The 23239-nt window shown below is 33.7% G+C and overlaps 2 protein-coding genes across 2 annotated transcripts; one reads left to right on the top strand and one right to left on the bottom strand.

Annotated features, from left to right (window-relative positions):
- The first annotated feature begins 4228 nt into the window (after positions 1-4228).
- On the top strand, positions 4229-5108 carry LOC126720540 (cysteine-rich repeat secretory protein 38-like). The gene has a single exon (XM_050423063.1). It carries the CDS (start codon positions 4283-4285, stop codon positions 5006-5008), a length of 726 nt encoding a protein of 241 aa, XP_050279020.1. The 5' UTR covers positions 4229-4282; the 3' UTR covers positions 5009-5108.
- A 3259-nt stretch (positions 5109-8367) lies between these two features.
- On the bottom strand, positions 8368-9069 carry LOC126721329 (uncharacterized mitochondrial protein AtMg00310-like). The gene has a single exon (XM_050424378.1). The coding sequence runs from the start codon at positions 9067-9069 to the stop codon at positions 8368-8370; it is 702 nt and encodes a 233-aa protein (XP_050280335.1).
- Between the last annotated feature and the right edge of the window lie 14170 nt (positions 9070-23239).

Below are 23239 nucleotides of genomic sequence, written 5' to 3'. Positions count from 1 at the left end.
GGAAACTTTATTTTCCTAAAAACCATTGTGTCGTAACCTTAATATATATAAATATATATATATATATATATATGTGATTATATATGAAAAGTGCATCATATTTGGTATTGCATTTGGGAGAATGCATGCATTGTTTGCATGGAAAAAATGAGCATCTTTGATTTAATCTTTGATAAGGAAATCATGGATTTTATGGTATATTAAAAAATTTAAAGATGCTTATCTTGTCTTGTTATTTTGCAAGTTGCGAGGTAAGTAGCTTTTTAATGGGATTTGTGAAAAATAACTATGTTGCATAAATGTTATTTTGGGTTAGACATGCTTTTGGAAACTAACTATGGAAACTTTATTTTCCTAAAAGCCATTGTGTCGTAACCTTAATATATATATATATATATATATATATGTGATTATATATGAAAAGTGCATCATATTTGGTATTGCATTTGGGAGAATGCATGCATTGTTTGCATGGAAAAAATGAGCATCTTTGATTTAATCTTTGATAAGGAAATCATGGATTTTATGGTATATTAAAAAATTTAAAGATGCTTATCTTGTCTTGTTATTTGGGAAATCGATAGAAAATCGTTTTGACAAGAATAAAGTTGAAAACCTTACAAACTTTTTGGAAGTTAGATTATTTAAGGTTTTTTTTTATTTTTTTATTTTTTTATTTTTTTGAAATTACCTAAATATAAACAATGTATTTGAAAGTACATGTATACCTGTGAGCTTTATGTTGTTTTAACCTTATGTTATATGTGATTTCTCGATAATTACCCAATTTGGTTTCCATAGTCTTTGTGACGATGGAATCATATCCAGATCTGTGCCTTTTCACTTTGGATGACGCGTTCTTCCCTGCTGCTCATGGGGGGAAGAGGTTCCTTGATTGTTTGTGGGTGAGGCTACTGTCCATAGGGCTAAAAGAAAACATGCAAAAGAGGTCCTATTTAACACGTTCTCCCTACGGCCCATGGGGTGAGAGAAAAACCTTGAGGGTATAGGTGAGGTTACTGTCCATAGGGCCAAGAGATTGCATACTAGAGAGGACAATATCATGCCAGTTATGAATGAGTGCATCCATTGACCGGTCTATGTGGTAGTGTGGTATAATTGTTATAAATTACCATATGATAGATTTAATGACTTTGGAATTATATATTAGTGCTCATAGATTATAGTATATAGTTTCATGGTATTTACTTTGAGAAATTTTATATTTCAGTGTTCAATCATTCTTGTCATATTATTATTATTGAAAATAAAACTTGCATTTCCCCTACCCCATTAATTAAGATACTTACTAGGCTTTATCTAATCCCATTATTTTACAAAAATTTTCAAAGTAGGCAACGATTATTTTGAGACGGCTTTTTGGTGACTCACAGTAGTTAGGCTAACAACTGATGGAGGCTGAACTTTTGTCTCAATGATGTACATCTTAGAGTAGGCTTGACTCATTCTTTTGTATATTATAGTGGTTGTGACTTTATTCTTACTGATGGGACAAGCTAATGATATGTAATTACTCTTTCAGACCTCCATTCTTTTGTGGTCATTAGTCATTGTAATTATTGTATAGAGTTCTGACTTACTTTGGGAGTATATTTAATGGAATTATTATGATAATTCTTGATATTAGTACTTGATATAGTTTATTTGGATTGAATTGTTAAAAAGGAAACATCTACAAGCACTTTTGAGATGTCTTTTTCATACTTTGGACCCTTTTGGGTTTGGGTCATGACAATTTCTAATATACTATCAAAGCCAACTTTCTGTGGACATGATAACCACGTGCATCACTAAGAAGTTTTCTTCTCTCCCTTAAAGCCTTCCTTACCTAAATCTTCATATTAAGATTGGTTCAAGCAAATCTGCAAAGGTACTTTTTATTGGAGTTCCAAACCTTACAATTTTGTATACCTTTAGGTTGAAATGCGAGGCTATGAGAGTGATGGTTTTAAAACCTTGTGGCCCAATTTACTTACTTAAAAGCATATTTCTTCATGTAGACAGATATATCAACCAGGGTTTCTAAACTATGAACAGGCAATATATTCGGTTTTTTAACTATGAGAACCGGCTATACATGAGTTCTGAGAGCCAGGTCATGGAATAGAATTTATTTGGAAAAATTAAAGAAAAATGCGCTTACTAGGCTTTGAACCTGAGCTCTCTCACCTTGTAAGCACCAAGACTGAAGCCATGACCAACAAACCAAGTGGCCTTCTTGGGAACTAATATGCAATATTATTAAATTTACACGATTTATAGTTTCCAAACATCTATGTCATCTTTCTCACATATTAAATATTACTAAATTTTCTTTTCACTGCTAAATTAAATTTTTATTTAAGAATAATACCTATGCAATTTATGAATTTATTTTAAAAGTCTTTCTTATTTAATTGAAATGATTTCTCTTGAAGGATTATTATAAAATTTCTTTTTATGCTTATTTATGTTGTACTATTTTTTATTAACCATATAATGTACTATTTAATGTTAACCTTATAATATCATGAAACTTTCATTGAAATTTTGTTTCAATTTTTAAGATATTTTTAGTAAATTTTTCTAATATTTACAAATTTAATATATTTATTTATATTTAAATAAATATTAAATTAATTATGACATCATCACGGTTCAACCCAGCCACGGTTCAACCCAGCCTCAGTTCAACCTTAAAAATCTTGAACCTCTCCTTTTTACGGTTCAATGAACGGTTTGGATCTGAAAACCATGATATTAACCTATATGGCAACTAACTTGCATTTGGTTGTCTTGTGGATTTGGATTTAATGTTTGTAGGTAGCACCATGACTGTCCATGTTTTCACCCATATCCATATTCCACTTCTATTTGACACTTTCTTGTCTAATTTCATTTTTTAGGTAATAATTTATATTTTTTATCAAACCAATTTTCAAAACACTAAGCAGTGGAGTCAATAAGGTTATTCACTGCTCATTGTTTTCAAAATTAATTTTGAGCACATGCAAAACCACGAGCAAGTGACATCTTTCAACATATTACTTTAATTCCATTGATCCAGTCTCTTGAGGGGTAAAAAATTTTAATAAAAAGAGAACTTAAATATAGTGTGTTATTGACCCAAAAAAAAAAAAAAATACATGAAATTTTACAATATCTTTCTACGAGTTTTCAAATTTTAAAATTGTATTTATTATCTATTGTTAACGTAGATGCAACCATCTTATTTTATTAAGTTTGTATAAAATTTTCATTTTTATGTAATTGCCATTATTTATTTGTTAATTATTGACATTATATTAATTATTGACTCACATAACCGCATTCACCATACATAAATAATACATTTAACAATCACTAATTTTACTATTTTTTTTCTTCAAATCACTAGTTTTATAATAAAAAATTATTATAACATGATAACAATATACATATGTAATAAATCCTCTATATTTCTTGGTTGTTAAATTATATAAAGTTATATTATATTTATAACATGTACACATTCACATGCTTTACAATTCACACAAATAACATTATATAAAAATAAAAATAATGCACACAATTAGTATCAGACACACACACACACACTCTCTCTCACACATATATACAATATAAATTTATAATAAAGAAAGATATTTAGAACTTACAAATACTCACATTTTATTTTTAGAGTCAGAGATACATAGAAAGGCAAATAGAGAATAGAGATGAGATGAGATGAGATTGATGAGAGAAAGGGAGACAGATTTGTGTTGTTAATTAGCTTTGGTATGAGCTGATCTATGTTGTTTGAATTTGGGCATTAATTTGTAATCAGGGTGTGCAAGATTTAAGTCAAGTTGTGCAAAAATATTTTTAAGGGTAATTAAATTAATAAAAAATATTTTATATATATAAATTTTTTTTTCAAGTCAGTGGGTTCTTGTGAACCCCTGAATTACAAGTGCAGCCGCCCCTGCATTGATCCCACACGAATTTGAGTTGGTTTCTAGTTTCCTTAGAACTCTCATGAGTTAATTAATATAAAAGCGCCACCAAAAGATTTTGTGCCAGATTATTGACTCTACGCTCCAGCACGTTCAAAGTCTGAGTGCGATTTTGTACGAAAGGTTTATTAATCAAAAGGATTTGGACTGAGATGAGGTTGCCACTAAGAATAAAGTCAGCATTTTCTACTCCAAACTTGGCCAAAACTTGACAAGTCTCGTCTATTTATACAGTTCTTGTAGATAATATTACACACCCACAAAACCAACCTTCAATTTCATTCATCATGTTGTGCTCAAAATATATTTCCTTCAGCTTTCTATTATTCAGCCTCTTCCTCCATGCAGTCAATTGTGCTGACCCATTATACCATTTTTGTTTTAGCCAGGAAAACTACACTGCCAATAGCCCTTATGGTACAAACTTGAATGGCTTGCTAAAATTTTTGTCCACGAAAGTTCCTTCAAAAGGGTTTGGGCTTAGCTCGACTGGGCAAGGCCAAGCTCAAGCAAATGGTTTAGCCCTATGCCGAGGTGATGTCTCAAAAACAAACTGTAAGACTTGTGTCATTGATGCGGGCAAAGAGCTTGGTGATCGTTGTCCTTATAAAAAAGGTGCGATAATATGGTATGATAACTGCCTTTTAAAGTACTCGAACATACATTTCTTTGGAGAAATCGATAACAAAAACAAGTTTTACATGTGGAACGTCGAAGATGTAGAAAATCCCACTTCATTCAATCCAAAAGTTAAGGATTTGTTAAGCAGGTTATCTAATAAAGCTTATGCCAATCCAAAATTATATGCTACCGGGGACCTAAAGCTTGATTCATCAAGCAAACTATATGGTTTGGCTCAATGCACCAGGGACCTTTCAGGTCTTGATTGTAAGAAGTGTCTTGATACTGCGATTAGCGAACTTCCCAACTGTTGCGATGGAAAACGAGGTGGGCGAGTTGTTGGTGGCAGTTGTAACGTTAGATATGAACTTTACCCCTTTGTTGATGCCTAGACTGTTATGGTTTCCTATGTTTATGTATCAAACTGTGTAATGTAATATGTTTAAAATTAAATAAAATTGTCCAATGAGACAACTTATCTTTGCTTCGTCACTTGTTTAATTTTGGCCAATTGTAATCATTTGGTTAGATTTTTGGTACTTAGATATAAAATTTTACATGCTTCTTAAAAAAAAAAAAACGAAAAAAAAGAAAAAAAAGAAGAGATATAAAATTTTACATGGGGCAGGCGTTTTGCTAAATATTGTCATTTTAATTTTTTTTTTTTTTTTCAAAGGGAGAATTTTACTGTTTTAAAAATATTCGACAAAATCTTTTTTAGAATTTATGTTTACCTCGGTTGAGTTCTTTTTGTGTAAAGCCATATCTCTACCTCGGGAGGCATGATAACTAAAAGGGAAAAATGTTTCAAACTGAAATCAAATATGTGTGACAAATTGACAATTAATATAAAAAAAATGCTCTTTTGTTATGGTACTTTTTTATTTTTTTGAGAAACTTTTGTTATGATACTTTGGGTTAAGTAATACATTTGAACTTGGTGAGAGAGTGTAATTAAAGTGTGTGTATGTTTCGTAGTTTGTTTTTCACACACACATGCACACACACACACAAACATATATATATAGATACACACATACAAAAGAGCATATTAATTATGCCAAAATAAATACAAACTTTCCAAGAAATTTAAAACAATCCTTATTGCAAACCAAATTTTGTGTTTCCCATTAAACACAAATCAAATCAAATAAGAAAATAGATAATTAGACAAAGGTAAAATAAAACCAACGGTTCTCGCTAGTTGGTAGGACGCGTTTAAGATGATCATAGTCTTGCTCAAATGGACCACAAAAGTAAGGCAAAATAAGAATTAGTCGAGAGTTAAATGTGATGAGTGATAGACATATAGCAACAATAGTAGCAATGGTTGAAGTAATTAATTGAAAGTATAAATAATATGAAGAATGGCGATTTTATTTATGATATGAAAAAAAATGCTTGAAAAAATTATTGTGCAGTATAGATCTTGTTCTCTAAAATTCCCCATGAAGAAATTGAGAGAGGAAGAAAGGTGAAGAAACGCACTTGTGTCTTAACCTTGATTTTTTGAATCTTTTTTTTAGGAATTTATTTTTTGAATTTGAAGTTTGTATTAGAAACAAAAGAAAATTAATGAAGAGTGATGGTTATTCTTTTTTTCTTTTTCTTTTTTTGAGAAAGGAACCTCATTCATTTAATCATAATAATAATAAATCCTGATACAAGGCTTCCAAGGCAGGTGGGGGAGAATCCTCCAACCAATAAAAATCAGAATCTAAATTTCTAGCATGTTGTGCAAGAACATGCACTACCTTATTACCTCCCCTCCTAATCTTACTAATCTTAACCCATTGTAAACTAGCCATTAAATGGCGAATATCATCAACCACATGGCCAAGGAATGAAAAGTTAGTCACATTTGAAGAAATAGCTTGCATAAAGTTGATATTATCTCCCTCAATCATTATGCTAGTGAAACTAGCATCCACAGCAAATTCAAGATGTTAGGTTCTAAAGCTTAGGACTTTGTGTATTTAAAACTCTAATTTGTATTGTTGGCAAACCATGATCAAAACAATGTGTTTAGAAGTGTTTAAAGCTAGCTCAAAGTTGTATGTCAATGTAAAGTTGGAATCGAGTGTAAAGCAGAAAGCACTGTGGCTTTCGGCCTGACTCGATCGATCGAAGTTTAGGCTCGACCGATCGAAGCTCGGGCAGATTGCTTTTCTACAGAATTTTCCAACTCAGCCCTAGTTGTTTTAAAACGTTTTTAGGGTTTCTTATTTGTCCTAAGTATAAAAGGCAAACCCTAGCCACGTTTTAGGGTTGCTCATATTGCGGTTTGTGTAAATCTCTTGTGAGATCTAGAGGAGCTTTCCTTTACACAAACTTAGGGTTTTCAAGGAGGAGATATTCTCTACACCTTAATGATCAAAACAGTTGCTGCCATTAAAGTTTAAAGAATACACAAGCGGGGGTGCTTGTAGCTGGTGGGAATCCAAGAAAGAAGGAGTTTGTGGATTCGGAGCTTGCACGTGGTCGTGTCAGTAAGTTCTACTGGTTGGTAGCATTAGGAAGTCAAGCGGGGGTGCTTGTAAGTCCTTTTGTATGAACTTCGATTCTTTCAAGATAGTGGATTCAAGTTTACCTTGAGGATAGCTAGGTTAAATCCTCCCCAGGTTTTTACCGGTTTGGTTTCCTGGGTGATCATATCGTGTGTTATTTATTTTCTGCTGCTTTGCATGATTTGATCTTTATAATTGTGATAACCTAGACTTGTTTAATTGGACTAAGTAACAACTTGGCTAATTACCTAGATTTAATCAATTGTGTAAGGGGTCTAAAAACTGTCACAAGAGATCTTCTACACGCCAAAAGTTCAACTTCCTCACTTGTTTCAATCCTCGGCCCAATAGCAGACATAGCAGCCATAACTTTGCCCCTCTCATTTCGAATTATTGCTCCCATACTAGATTTCTTCATTCCTGAAAAAATTGCTGCATCAAAGTTCAGCTTATATACCATTGATGGAGGTGGCTACCATACTTCACCACTCGGTTGCTTCATTGGACTCACTGTTAAATGCACTTGGGCTTGCTTAAAGTCCTGCAAAAAATCCTCAGCTCTCTTGTTCAGACTGGTTGGGTAGTTCTTCAGCTGTCCTCCATACAATACACAGTTACGTTGGTTCCATATGATCCAACTTTGCACCAAAACAGCTCCAGTTCTTTAGTTGAGAGCCGATCCACAAGATACTCCACCAGCTATAGGATATCTCGAAAGATTGAATTTCGTTTCTGCAGTTTCAGTATACTCCCAACCCACACGTCAGTTACAATAGCATAGCCCCATAACATGTTAATAGCTATCTCCACCTCCCTTGTACAGATAGGACATTTGTCTTCATTGATAATTCTTCTCTTCACTAGATTGATATGTGTAGGTAGAATATCATTACATGCCCTCCACCTGAAAATTTTTATTTTATTTGGAATACTAAGCTTCCACAGGACCGGCCAAATAAATTTTTCAACACAACCCTGTTGGGCTTTGTGGAGCCTAGTTTTGTTTGATCCGACTTGACGACTCGACCCGAATAATATTGCGTGGTTTTTTAATGGGAGATTTACTGAGGCTTAGTCCATGGAGCGGAGGCTTGGGCCGATAGGCAAATTGCCGAACCACGTAAATATTGTCTTGTGCGTATGATTGTTTTTTCTTTTCTTTTCTTTAGCGTGTGTTTTCTCTTTTTTTTTTTTTCTTTTTTTTTTTTTTTTTTTATCACAGGTTGGGAATTCGGCTTAATTCCCTACAAACCCCCTGAAGATTCAGCCCGATTCCCATTGCCTCTCATTCTTCTTGCTACCTTGTATGCAGACTTTATAGTGAACTTCCCATTTTTATTGTGCAGCCAACTAATTGAATTTGGAACAACCCTTCTGCTTAGCAGAATCTTGGTAATTTCAACATCTTCTCTATGGAACAAAGCCATGAGCACATCACTTCTCCATACATGCAAATCCGAATCAATTAATTCTGATATAGCCATCTCATCAACCAGCTCATTATTTGGATGAAGAACTTTATTTATGGGGTAATTGGGAATCCATTTATCCCCTAAAACACTTATTGAAGACCCATTGCCCACCCTCCAACAATAACCCGATCTAAGAATGGGAATTGCAGCCACCAAACTCCTCCACACATAAGAACACCCAAGAGATTCTTTAGCATCAAGAAAAGAGGACCGAGGGAAATACCTTGCTTTGAAGCACTTGTATAACAATGAGTCATTGCCTTGAAGCATTCTCCACCCTTGTTTAGCCAACATTGCTAAATTAAAGTCTCTCAAATCTCTAAACCCCATACCACCCTCCATCTTTGAAGTTGGGAGCTTATCCCAATTCATCCAATGAATTTTCCTTTCATTGCCTACTTGACCCCACCAAAACTTGGCACATAAACTATCCAGTTCATCGTATAATTTCATAGGAAGTTGGAAGACACTCATAGTGTATGTCGATATAGATTGAGAAACTGCCTTGATGAGAATTTTTTTCCTAGCTCTAGATAACAGCATTCCTTTCCAACCTTGCAGCTTCTTCCAAATTCTGTCTTTTAAATAAGAAAAGGTGTGGTACTTAGCCCTTCCAATCAAAGTTAGCAACCCTAAATAAGACTCAAATTTCATCACCTCCTTGACACCCAAAATCTGCAACATCTGCTACTTCTGAACTCCATTTGTGTTAGTGCTAAAATAAACAGAGGACTTCTCCAAATTTATGCTTTAGCTTGAAGTGTTTGCATATGTTTGGAGAATCTCCACAATAGCCTCCCCTTTATTCTGTATAACCTGACAAAACAACAGAAAATCATCTACAAACAATAAGTTAGTAACTCTGGGTGCTCCTCTGCAAATAGAGACTCCTTTGATCCTCCCTTCCAATTCTGCTTTTGCCAATAAAGCTGTAAAGCCTTTTGGACATAACAGAAACAGGTACGGTGATAATGGGTCTCCTTGTCGTATTCCTCGTGAGGGATGTACCATACCATAGGGTTTGCCATTCACCAAAATAGAGAAGGATGTTGTGGTGACACAACTCATCACCCTCTCTATCCATTGTATTGGGAAACCCATTTTCTCCATAATCCCCTGAAGAAATTGCCATTCCACCCGGTCTAATATCTAGCTTTAATGCCATGGACCCTTTCTTGCCCTTCTTCCTAGCATGCATTGCATGTAGTGTTTCATAGGCCACCAAAACATTGTCTGTAATTGATCTTCCCGATACAAAAACACTTTGTGTGTGCGAGATAATATGTGAGTGTACCTGTTTCAATTTGTTTGCCAACACTTTGGAAATAATCTTGTAAATCACATTACATAAACTTATTGGCCTAAAGTCAGACATTTTTCTGAGTCTTTCACTTTAGGAATAAGAACAATATTTGTGTGATTTATTTCAGGTAACATATTTCCATTATTTAAAAAATCCAAGATAGCACAAACAACATCATCACCAACTATATGTCAGAATTTTTTAGAGAAAAGGGCATTCATACCGTTGGGTCTTGGGGCCTTGGTAGGTCCCATTTGAAATAAGGCCACTCTGACTTCATCAGCAGTGAACTCACTAGATAAAACCACCTTCATATCTTCAGCCACCCTTGTATGAACAGCATTCAAGCACTCCTCCATCTAATCACCAACTCCTACATGAAATAAAGTGTGGAAATAATCTGAAGCTACTTCCACCACATCTTCTATTTCCTCAACCCACTACCCTTGATCATTTTTAATACCCCTGATGTGATTCTTCCTCCTTCTCTGTGTGGCTTTGGAGTGAATTTTTTTTTGTATTTTTATCACCATGCTTCAACCAAGAAACTCTAGACCATTGAGCCCAATAAATTTCTTGTTTTTGGAGAAGCTCATCCATCCTTTTGCTTAAATCCAACAACTCGGCCTTGTTGGTTTCAGAAATTTCTTCCTTATTCAATCAGTCCAATCTTTTTTGAGTCTCTTTGATAGCTTCAACATCCAGATCAGTCCATGCCAAACCCCAACTCAATAATTCTGCACCACACATCTGAATTTTTTGTTTGATAGACTCAAGGCCATGGGAAGCAATATTGTCTCTACCCCATGCTTCTTTCACCATGGCCTCACAGTCAGCTTTCAACAGCCAAGACTCCTCAAACTTGAAAATTTTCTCCCTTCTCTACCTTTGATGGTTAAAAGATTGTACCTGCAACAATAGTGGAAGGTGATTTAATGCATGGGTTGATAAGTGTGTAACTCTCCTCAATGGGAACTTCCTTAGCCAAGCTTCATTTGCCACACCTCTATCCAACCTGATTTTTGTATTTACTTCCCCGATCTCTTTTTATTCCATGTAAATGGATACCCTTTGAATCCAAGGTCTTGAAGTTGGCAAGACTCCAAAGCTTCCTTGAATACATCAACCTGTGAAGTTTGTGGTGGCCGTCTACTTTTCTTTTACAAAGCTTGTAAAAAAGCATTAAAGTCCCCTATAATCATCCAAGGTCCCTCCACAAAGGTCTTCTAATGTTCCAACAATCTCCAAGATCTCTCTTTCTGTTGTGCCTCCGGCCATCCATAAAACCCAGTCAAGAACCATCTAAACCCATCCTCTTTAGTTACCACTGCTAAAACATGGTTTGTAGTGTAATTAATAATCTCCACATTATAGTATTCTTCCATTAAAAAGCTAATCCTCCCCCAGCATCATGATGCTTAACAATAATCTTATTATTGAAAGGCAAATTATTATACAAATTCTCAAATCCATCCTTGTCCAGTCTTGTTTCCATAAGAAAACAGATTGTGGAAGCTTGTTTCCTCACAATTTTGTGAAGGTTTCCACCTGTCCAAGCGTTCCCAATCCCTTGATAGTTCCAACTTATTAGCCTTATTGCTCCCGGCAAGGATGGCTGTTCACCCCTGCCAATATATCAATAAAATTTTATTCCTCATTGAGTACTCTTCGTCTCTTAGCTTCGTGTTCCTCAAACTGTCCACTGCTAGTCTCCCTTACATCCCTCTTCCCAAGTGATGGCAATGTAATTGCTCTAGCTAAGCCCCCAAGCCCAAAATCCATCCTATTGATACAGGTCCAAGTAGTATTGGGCCTCGTAGTTAATGGCCCAAAGTCACCCGTGGGTTTGTTAACATTATTTAATGAGTTATTGTAAAGCCTAGCCTCCCTAGTCTCTGTCTGTACTACCTCCATGTTGGACACCATTAATTCCTCCTCACAAACCGTATGAGATTCAGCATTACCTTTCAATATTGGCATTAAATTCGGAGTGGGGCACACACTCTTAGACTCCAACTCATTCATGTTTGCATGGTCAGCCCCATCTGCATGCGTAATTCCCACCTCAACTTCCGCTTCAACTCCCACTTTCACGAAATCAGCCTTATTGTGTTCACTAGGTTTTCCAGAATTTTCTACTGCCACCGTCACCATCATGATAGGCACCATCTGATCAGGCTGCTTCATAGAACCATTGCCACCAACCTCCTCCAAACTGGATTTATTATCAGACTATGGCTTGGCTGAAGCCCTTGCACGTCCCTTTGCTGCCTTAAGAAACGCACCATTCTAGTACTCTATATTTCCACCATTCTTCTCCATTGCATAGTGTGCTGCACAGTGCTTTAGATCATGCCCTAATTTCCCACAGTAATGGCAGAAAATAGGTAGTCTCTCATACTTAAAATCCACCCAATACTGCTCTCCATCCGTCCCAGCAATAAACCCACCTCTCTTAAGGGGTTTTGAAATTGGTAAGGCCACTCTAACCTACATAAAAAAATTAACGTCATCCTTCCTTTTTTTCCATTCAACTTCTTCCACAACTCCCAGACGGTCACCAACTTCCTTAGCAACCTGAGGAGAAATCATGTCGAACGGCGCACCCTATATTTGGACCCAAAGTGACGCGGTCACCATTCTAATGTTTCCTACAGTCATTCCCTTCTTCCATCGTTGCAACATGAGAAGCTGATTGTCAAAAGACCATGGGCCACCTCTCAAAATCCTATCCATCTCAAATTCGGATTGGAATTCAAATTGGAACAGATTCGGCCCTACTTTTGAAATCTCCAAAGCATCATCAACTCCCCAAGCCCCCCTTTTCATATTCTTTGCTACCATCTTGTTAAAGGTCTTACACGTTACAAATTTCCCTATCAAACTCAGATTGCAACTCTCAAGCTCTTCTAATCTTCCTTCGTCAAATATCTCTATAACTTCTTCCTCTTTCGAGGTTAACTTCATCTTCTCCATACTATTTGCCATCTCGTCAGCCATATTGGTAGTAAAAAACAAAAGCAATACCCTTCGCATAGGCCAAGGGAGGGAGAAACTCGTGGGTATACGAGAGAGAGAGCTCCACACAAGGGAGAATCGATGGTTATTCTTTTAAGTTGTAATTTGTATTAAAAAAAATAGCTCAGGCTAATAATAATGGTTTTTTTTATTTTTAATTACTCTTAACTCAACTTGACAAATTGGGTTTTTTTTTTTTTTTTTTTTTTTTTAGAATTGAACGTGCATAAAAATAAAAAAAGTGATAAAGAGGAGAAAAAAAAAGGATTTTACAAGTAGCCTAAATTTTTGGATTTTAAAACTTAATAAAATTACCCAGATAAGTGAAAAAGTGTGTGGATAATTGGATATTCTTTTAACTACATGGTATCCAATAATCTCATGAAAATAAATAAATAATACACGGGATGATGGAATGACGATAAAAGGATTTTTTTTTTACTCCCAAGTCAGCTTTAAGCCTTTAACTTAACGTGGGTTTTTAATTTTTAATATAATCTTTAATAAATTTTTTTTTTTTTTTTTTTTGGTAGGAAAGAAAGAAATGAAAGAGATTTTAAACTTGCAAAATATGTTTGAAAGAAAACAAGAAAAAGAAGAATAGGTTACCGTGTTATGGGGTTATTTTGTAGCACTGAGGGTGTTTATCTTGTGCTATTTTTTTTTTTTTTTTTAAGGAAAAAAAGTAGAATTGTTTTAAAGACATGGTATACTGGGAGATTGGTCATATTTTGTATGTAGTATTTTATGTGGGAGTTACAAATGTTTTTTTATTGAGCTGTCCCCAAATTTTGTCTTTATTTAAACCTAGAGGTGTTGGCGTATTTTTAAACCAACAAAATGTCTATTTCAAATAGGAGATACCCTTTAAATAGTAGTATAGATTATGATGTATAAATTTTTATTATTTAACTAGTCACGGACCTCGTGCGTTGCACATGTTAATAGTTTTAGAGTAGTCTCATTATTATATATATTTTTCAATTTGGAATAATTTAATAAATAGTAATGTAATTCATAATCATATTTTCATTTATTATAATGACAACTACAAATGTAATATATATGATTTCTGTCATACCAAAATTAAAAAAATACAAATTTTCTTAGGAATTCATAAGTTAGTGAAAATATTAATTTTTTAATATAATTTATTTATCAGATTTTGAGTATCATCAAAATGTATATAAAATTTGGAAATTACTCTTTTATTTTTAAACAAACTTGCTCAAACGCAATTTTTTCTACCATACAAACAAAAACACCTAGAAATGTAATTAAAAAAAATTAATAAAACTCATTAAAAGTACAGTTTAAAATAAACAAGAAAGGGAAAACTAAAAGATTGTAACCATTTTTCCTTTGAAAAAAAAAAAACAAAGAGTACAAATACAAAGAAGAAAAAACTAGAGAAATTTTTTTTGAAAAAAGAATTATTGTGTTAATGCTATCATAATCTAATCCAACTTCTAATCCTATGTGAAAAATAAATAGATAAATAAATAATTTTAAACAAAAATTTGAACTTCTTTTCTCAAAAATCTCAAAGAACACACTAATAATATAAGGAAGATGAAGAATAACATAAAATATTCGTAAACACTTAAAACATTTATTCAAGTATCTAAGAACATCATATAAAAAATAAATAAATAATTTGCTTATAATTTTTTCAAAAACATATTTTTAAATAGTGAAAGGAAATTGCACAAAGACCATTGTCTTCAATTGAACTAACTTTTCTTCATCAACTTGTTCAAATAGTCATATAGTTTTCCAAATAAGCTAAAACCAGGCAACAACACAAAATATAACATATTACAATATGAATTTTTTTTTTCTAAGTTAGATCAACAATAAACACCATTTATTAAAAGTTTTTAGTGTTGTAAATAAAAAGATTAAAAAAAAAAAAATTGCATCAAGGAACACATGAATTAGTCAATAATAGGACAGTGGGGGTACAAACCTCTAGTTGGAGATATTAGGTTGTATCTTTTCTACCATTAATGATTAATCAAGACTTGTGAATAGTTCTTTTTTTCCTTCATTGATTTCATTTTTCAGTTATAAACAGTCAAAAGTAGAATTCTAAAAAACACAAATATTCATCAATCTAAGGTAGAAATGCAATAAAAATAATAATAAGAAATCCAACAAAAAATGAAAAAAAAAATTTTGAGAGAGAGAGATAACCTTTTTTGTTTAGGAAAAATATGCATAGAATGGAAGAGAGTGACAGATTTATAGTAATAGGAAGAAAATAAGAAGATCCAAAATAAAGGAAGATAAATGGGCAAACTAATATTTAAATTTAAAATTGCCCTAGAGGAATATAAGTAGCCAACACTTTTGTTTCAATTTTCCATTGATTTATTATTTAGTTATAACATCAAAATTAAAGTAGATGAATATGTAAAGTTTAAATCACCTTAAATGAATTTGTAAAGCTAAAACGCCTAAAATGAATATGTAAACTCAAATTTATATTGTTAATATTGTAAAAAAACTAAATTTAAAAAACAAATATGAAAAAAAACTAATGATGTGGAGGAAAGATGGCTCAACAGGAGTGTAGCAACAATAAATGTTACACTTAATTTTTAAATATAAATCTAGAAAAACTTGATATGGTTCACTCATATCAAGTTTCTCTTTGTAATTAGAAATATTGGTTACCAATATTTCAAGGCCTTGAGCTAAGAAAATAAGTCAATTTTTTGGCTCAAGAGGACATGACTATCAATGCCTATTACACCAAATTCAAGGGTATTTAGGATGAATTTACTACTTATAGAAACTGCACTTGTGGTCATCAAGTGGAAGATTGTACAATGGCCTTTCTAATGGGGCTGAATGACACATATTCTACAGTGAAAGGACAAATTCTACTCATGGATCCTATTCCTCCTTTGAGCAAGGTTTTTTCTCTTTTGCTTCAAGATGAAAAACAAAGAAAGTTTGGAGCTGGTAAGAAGATTCAAGTTGATACAACTGCAGTCTTGGTTGCATTGGGGAACAAGTACAATGCCAATGCCAAGAATTTCAATAAGAACAAGTCTGGGAGACCTTAGTGTACTCACTATGATGCCATGGGATATGTGGTAGATAAGTGTTATAAACTACATGGCTACCCACCTGGCTATAAATTCAAAAATAAGGCTAGTTCAACTACTTTTGCCAACACTGTTGTTGCTATTGAAGAAGGTTCAAGTGAAGGTGTTTGTCTGACCAAGGCAAAATACCAACAGCTGATAGGATTGTTGAATTCTCAATGCAATTTTGGTACTCAAGCTCCACCAGAAGTAGTTGTAGAGACTCCTCAAGTTGCCAATATCATTGCATAACCTTCCATTGGACTTCAAGGTCATGAGCTCTCAAGTATATGGTCTTTTCCATCTCTAGAGTATTTTGTGTTTTCTTCCACTGTTGACACTTCTCACATCAATCCCACTTATTGGATTCTTGATAGTGGGGCCACGAATCACATGGTCCATTCACTCACTTTCTTTAAAACCATCACTTCTTCAGCCCAAATTTTAGTTAGGTTGCCTAATGGAGACATGGCCAAGGTTACTCATATAGGAACTGTGCAAGTTTCAACTTCTTTGATTCTTGAAAATGTTCTTTGCATTCCATCTTTGTTGCATTTTTATTTCCTATTACTGTTTCATACAGGACTTGCAGCTTTGGAGGATGATTGGGTTGGGTAAAAAGCAAGGAGGTCTCTATACTTTGCAGAATTCTACTCAAATTGCTTTGCCAAAGTCTGTTTTTGAAGTTCTATCCAAGTTGTCTTCTCATTTTTCTGTGAACAATGTCAATTCTTGTACTTCCGTTTCTACAAGTGATGTTTTTAGGCTATGGCATTGCAGGTTAGGTCATCTTTCTTCACAAAGATTAGCTTTGATGAAATCCATTGTACCTAACTTCAATTCTTGCAATGATAATAAAGCTTTTGAATGCAATGATTGTCCTTTAGCTAAACAAAAAAGGCTTCCCTTTCCTCATTCTATGATTGCATCCCCTTCTTGTTTTGATTTAGTTTATGCTGATATTTGGGGACCCTATTCCACTCCTACATTGTCTAGTTCTAAGTATTTTTTTTACCTTGGTAGATTATTGTAGCAGGTGCACTTGTGTTTACTTAATGAAACATAAATTTGATGCATCCTTGCTTGTTCAATCTTTCTTTAACATGATCTTGACCTAATTTAAAACAACTATCAAGGTTTTTAGAACTAACAATGGTCCTGAGTTTGCTATTGATTCCTTTTATGCTTCTAAAAGTGTTGTACACCAACTATCTTGTGTTGAAACACCACAACAAAATGCAGTGTTTGAAAGAAAACATCAACATCTGTTGAATGTTGCTCGAGCTTTAATGTTTCTAGCAAACTTACCATTGAAATTTTGGGGGGATTGTGGTTTGATTGCCACTTACCTTATCAATAGGATTCCTAGTCCATTTCTTCATGGTTTAACACCTTATGAAAGGTTGCTAGGTCATCCTCCTACTTATGATCATCTCAGGGTATTTGGCTATTTGTGCTTTGCTTCTACCTTGCATAAGAATAGAACCAAATTTGACCCTAGAGCCAAAGCTTGCATTTTTCTTAGTTATCGCTTTGGTTCCAAAGGTTACAAATTATATGAATTGTCTACTAAATCTTGTTTCACTTCTAGGGATGTTGTCTTTAGGGAGTCTATTTTTCTTTTTAAGCATTGGACATCCAAATCTGTGTCTCCTTCTCTTCCTATCAATCATTCCATATTTCCTTCTCAACCATTGGTTCCAGACAATTCACAGGTTCATGTGCCTTTAGTTTTTGCAGAAATTTCCCCACCTTTAGGTTGCTTCTCATACTAATCAAATCGATTCTTGTCCTAATTTTCTTCCTGATGCTCCTATTCTTGCATTTGAGCCTCTTGTCTTTACTTCCACTGCACCTGTTAGAAGGTCGACTAGACCTCATAATCCTTCTTCCTAATTTTCTGCACATATGTTGGCCTCAACTTCTCTAACTCAATCACAAGAATCCACTACTACTAGCAACTCAGGTATTCTTTATCCTCTTTCTTCCACTCTTTCATATAGTAAATTGTCAACTCCACATAGAATTTTTTCTATTGCCTTGTCTGTTGCTAAAGAACTAGATTCCTATGCTCAAGCCTTGAAAGATCTTTTGTGGCAAGCTGCAATGAAGGCTGAGATTGATGCTTTTCAAGCCAATCATAATTGGGTTATGACTAAATTGCCTCCTGGTAAAATTCCCATTGGATGTAAGTGGGTGTGCAAGGTCAAGCTTAAGGAAGATGGTTCTATTGAAAGGTACAATGCCAGATTAGTAGCTAAGGCTTTACACAGACTAAAGGGGCTGATTTTTATGAAACTTTCTCTCCTGTTGTGAAATTTGTGACTGTCAGAACCTTATTGGCATTGGCTGCTGTCTATGGTTGGCATCTCACTCAATTGGATGTCAACAATGCCTTTCTCCATGGGGATTTGGATGAAGAGGTATATATGCTCCCTCCACCTAGTTTTGGCAGCAAGGAGGAGGTGTGTAGGTTAACCAAGTCCTTATATGGGCTTAAGCAAGCCAGCAGGCAATGGTTTGCCAAACTGTCATCTACCATTGTTGATCTTGGTTTTCTTCAATCAAAATCAAACTTTTCTATTTTTACCAGGGTTAATAAAGGTTAAACCATCATTCTTTTGATCTATGTGGATGATATACTAATTGCTAGTAATGATGTAGATGCAGTAAATGTCTTCAAGTAGTTCCTAGAAAACAAGTTCAATCTTAAGGATCTAGGTACTTTAAAGTACTTTCTAGATCTTGAAGTTGCTAGAACTACCAAAGGGTTGTCTTTATGTCAAAGAAAGTACACCTTAGAGTTTCTATCTGACACTAATTTATTGGTAAGCAAACCTGCAAACATTCCAATGGAGAAAAGTTTAGCAATTTGTTGGTGAAGATGCTCCTGATCCTGCTCTTTATAGAAGACGAATAGGATAGTTGCTTTACTTAATCCTAAAGTGCCCCACTTGCACAGGGATTGATATTTGTTATGCAGTGCACAAGTTAAGCCAATTCATAATCCTAAAGTGCCCCACTTGCAAGCTGCTTATAGAATCCTTAAGTATTTGAAAAGGAATCTAGGACAAGGTTTGTTTCTCTCTGTAGATTCAAAATTGTTAGGACATATATGATTCACTTGTTAGGAACGTATGTCACTATTTTATGAAATTGGTTAATCCTTTGACAAAACGCATTTTACTTGTATTTGGGTAAATTTAGGATGTGTTTAATACTTCAAGAAACTCTGTTTCAAGATCAAGTGTTAAAGGCATGCGAGTTTGTCCAAGAAACAAGCTGAAGAAGTACCTGTCATTTAAGCTTGACAGCTAGCATCTATCGAGCTTAAGAAGCTGTTCCAACCCCGTGGCTCGACAATTGCTCAATAGCAGCTTGACAGATAGGCATCTTTCAAGGTTTATAAAAAACAAAATTTCAGTTCTGTTTTGACTCTAATCCGTGATTATGTGTTTGGTCTTTCTTTTCTCACAACCCTAGACATATAAAATGATTATTTTAAAGGTCGTCAAAGTAGACACAAGTTGCACAAGTTTTGAGCAAAGTTTGTTCAAGCAAATTGTGACCGAAGACAGAATTTGCCCTAGTTCATCGTTCTTGTAAAGAAGTTACTGTGTTTGTACACTGTAGGGTTTTGTGACCAAGCATCTTTTTGTTCTTCATTGTGAATGAACTAAAGAATTTTGTAGCCAACAACCTTCTCTAGTTGGTGATTGAAGTCGCGTACTAGGATCTGTGCAATTGGTTAGTCACGTACTAGGAGCCGTGCATCAAAAGGAGAAATTGTCACTACAGAACAAGTCTAATTGGGTATTGGGGAAAGGGTTAAATGTAGGTTGGATTCTTTTACTTATAACCGCTTGTTGTGATAATAGTGGAATTTCGGGAATGGTGACCTTAAAATCACTCGATGGGGTTTTTGCCGTGTTAGTTTTCCCTATTCATAAACAAATCACCGTATCAATTTATTTTCCGCTGCATACTTAGTTTATTGGTGATTTGTTTGTGCTACCACGCGTTTGCATGATAATTAACTTAATTAATTCACTTAGCTAAATTAATTGGTTATTTTATCACAATGGGTCAATTCATTTTTGGCCTATAAAAACTTGAGACTTAAATCATATTATGATGCTGATTGGGAAGCATGTCCTGACACTATGAGATCCATTTCTGGTTTTGTATTTTTCTTGGTGATTCCTTGATCTCTTGGAAGTGTAAAAAGCAACATGCAATGTCTAGATCTTTTGCAGAATCTGAGAATAGAGCTGCTATGGCCATAGTCGCAAGTGAGATAGTATGGCTCATAGCATTGCTCAAGACCTTTGGATTAGAGCATAAACAAGCAGCTTCTCTTTATTGTGACAGTAGGGTAGCTTTGTACATTACAGCCAATCTAGTGTACCATGAAAGAACTAAGCACATTGAAGTTGATTGCCATTTCATCCGAGAAAAGATTCAAGATGGTACAATCAAAACATTCCTTGTTCCCTCAAGACATCAAGTTGCAGACTTCTTCACTAAAGCACTTGGACACAAACAGTTTTATTATCTTTTGTCCAAGATGAACCTAATAAATATATATGGTTCATCTTGAGGGGGAGTGTTTAAGGTTGCTTAAATTGTAATGGTAAGCTTAGATTATAATTGTTATTAGTTTTGTAATACTATACATAAGCTACATGTAGTAGCTGTGAGCAAAACGGCTTGTAGTTTTGATACTGTTTATAGTTAGTTTGTTAATACTGTAGATGACACGTGTATAGATTTGATAGGTTGCTTAGTTAGTTAGATTTCTGTTATTACTTTTCCCACCTCTGTTGTAGTTATATAAGGAACAAAGCATGCTAATTATCAATACAAGAAGTTCATTTCTCAATCTTTGCTTCTTGCTCTACATCTCTCTTCTCTGTGTGCTGAGTAATCCTCCATTGTAGAAACTTAGGTCTGTGAATGAATTTCAACAAAATGCAAGGCTATGAGAATGAGGGTCTAAAACCTTGTGGCCCAATTTACTTACTTAAAAGCATATTTCTTCATTTAGACAGATATATTAACCTGTATGGCAACTAACATGCATTTGGTTGTCTTGTGGATTTGGATTTAATGTCTGTAGGTAGACGGGCTAGAAAGGATAAGCTTAGCTATTTTGTGGAAGGCCCCTGGCCCAACTCATCCCATAATTCCTCCGGCTAAAGCCCAGACTTTGTCCGGTTATTTTAGCACCTGTTTAGGGTGCAAGAAATGCAAGAAAAAAACCATCCTACACTATCTCTCTCTCTCTCTCTCTCTCACACACACACACACACACATATATATATATATATATATATATATTTATTTATTTATTTATCTATTTGTTTGTTTGTTTTTATAAAATAGCACCATGACTGTCCATGATCTCACCCATATCCACATTCCACTTCTATTTGACACTTTCTTGTCTAATTTCATTTTTTAGGTAATAATTTATATTTTTTAACAAACCAATTTTCAAAACACTGAGCAGTGGAGTCAATAAGGTTAGCCACTGCTCATGGTTTTCAAAATTAATTTTGAGCCCATGCAAAAACCATGAGCTAATGACATCTTTCAACATATTATTTTAATCCCATTGATCCAATAGACAATAACAGCTCCAGGAATTTTCTTGAGGGGTTTTTAAGAAACTTAAACTAAAAAAAAATTAATAAAAGGAGAACTTGAATATAGTGTGTTATTAACAAAAAATAATAAATAATAAATAAATGAAATTTTACAATTTCCTTTTACAAGTTTTTATATTTTGAAATTGTCCCATAATAATTTATTATCAATTGTCATTATCTATAGATGTGACCATTTTATTTTGTTAAGTTTGTATAAAATTTTTATTTTTGTGTAATTGTCATTATTTATTTGTTATTGTTTTTTTTTTTATAAATTATTGACATTATATTAATTATTGACCCACATAACCACACTCATCCATATATAAATAATACATTTAACAATCACTAATTTTACTTTTTTTTTTTTTTTTAGAGAGTTTTAACCTATGACGTCTACTCCTGATGGTAGTTCTTTATCATCAGACCAAGACACCAATCAGTTTTTGGTGTAGGTAGGGATTGAACCCCAGATCTCTTATACAACCATTAGAGACTTTATCAGTTGAGCTTATAATAAAAAATTATTATAACATGATAACAATATACACATGTAACAAATCCTTTGTATTTCTTAGTTGTTAAATTATATAAAGTTATCTTATATTTATAACATGTACACATTAACACACTTCGAAATTCACACAAATAACATTCTATCAAAAAATAATGTACACAACTAATATCAAACACACACACTCTCTCTCACATATACATAATATTGCCTCCATCCCAGTTTGTTTGTCTTCTATTCTATTTTGGGATGTCCCAAAATAATTTTTTTTTTTCTAAAAATAAAAATTATTAGTTTACTAATGTTCCAATTATACCCCTAATTTATTTTCCAAAAAAAAATAAAAAATAAAAAATAAAAAACCTAACAAACATTTAAAAAAATCAATTTAATTGAGGCACCTTTTTAGTTGCCTTATTAAGAATAACTCTTTTTTAAAAAGCTAATAAATTTATTTAAGAGTAGTTTTGTAAACTTATACATTTTTATAAGGCAGACAAGATAATAAATGATGTTCTCTAAAAATTTGACTTTTCAAACATGACAAACAAATTAAGACGGAGTAAGTATAAATTTATAATAAAGAGAGACATTTAGAACTTACAAACATTCACATTTTACTCTTAAAATCGGAGGTATATAGAAAGGCAAATAGAGAATAGAGTTGAGATGAAATTCATTAGAGAAAGGGAGAGTGATTTGTGTTGTTAATTAACTTTGGGATGAGCTGATCTATGTTGTTTGATTTTGGGCATTGAGTTGTGATTATGGTGTACAAGATTTAAGCCAAGTTGTACAAAATTATTTTTTAAGGATAATAGAAAAAATATTTTATATATATAATTTTTTTTTCCAAGTCAGGGGGTTCTTTTGAACCCCCTGAATTACAAGTTCTAGATTCCTTAGAACTTTCATGAGTTAATTAATATAAAAGCGCCAGCAAAAGATTTTGTGCGAGATTATTGACTCCACGCTCCAGCACGTTCAAAGTCTGAGTGCGATTTTGAGAGGTTTATTAATCAAAAGGATTAGGACTGAGATGAGGTTGCCACTAAGAATAAAG

The sequence above is a fragment of the Quercus robur genome, chromosome 4 (assembly GCF_932294415.1).
Source record: "Quercus robur chromosome 4, dhQueRobu3.1, whole genome shotgun sequence".
Taxonomy (NCBI): Eukaryota; Viridiplantae; Streptophyta; class Magnoliopsida; order Fagales; family Fagaceae; genus Quercus; species Quercus robur.
This window is presented reverse-complemented; position numbering and strand designations above follow the sequence as displayed.

What these genes read in the sequence shown, in the direction of transcription:
- LOC126720540 (XM_050423063.1), top strand. Translation starts at nt 4,283, where the DNA reads ATGTTGTGCTCAAAATATATTTCCTTCAGCTTTCTATTATTCAGCCTC.
- LOC126721329 (XM_050424378.1), bottom strand. Translation starts at nt 9,069, where the DNA reads ATGAGTGTCTTCCAACTTCCTATGAAATTATACGATGAACTGGATAGT.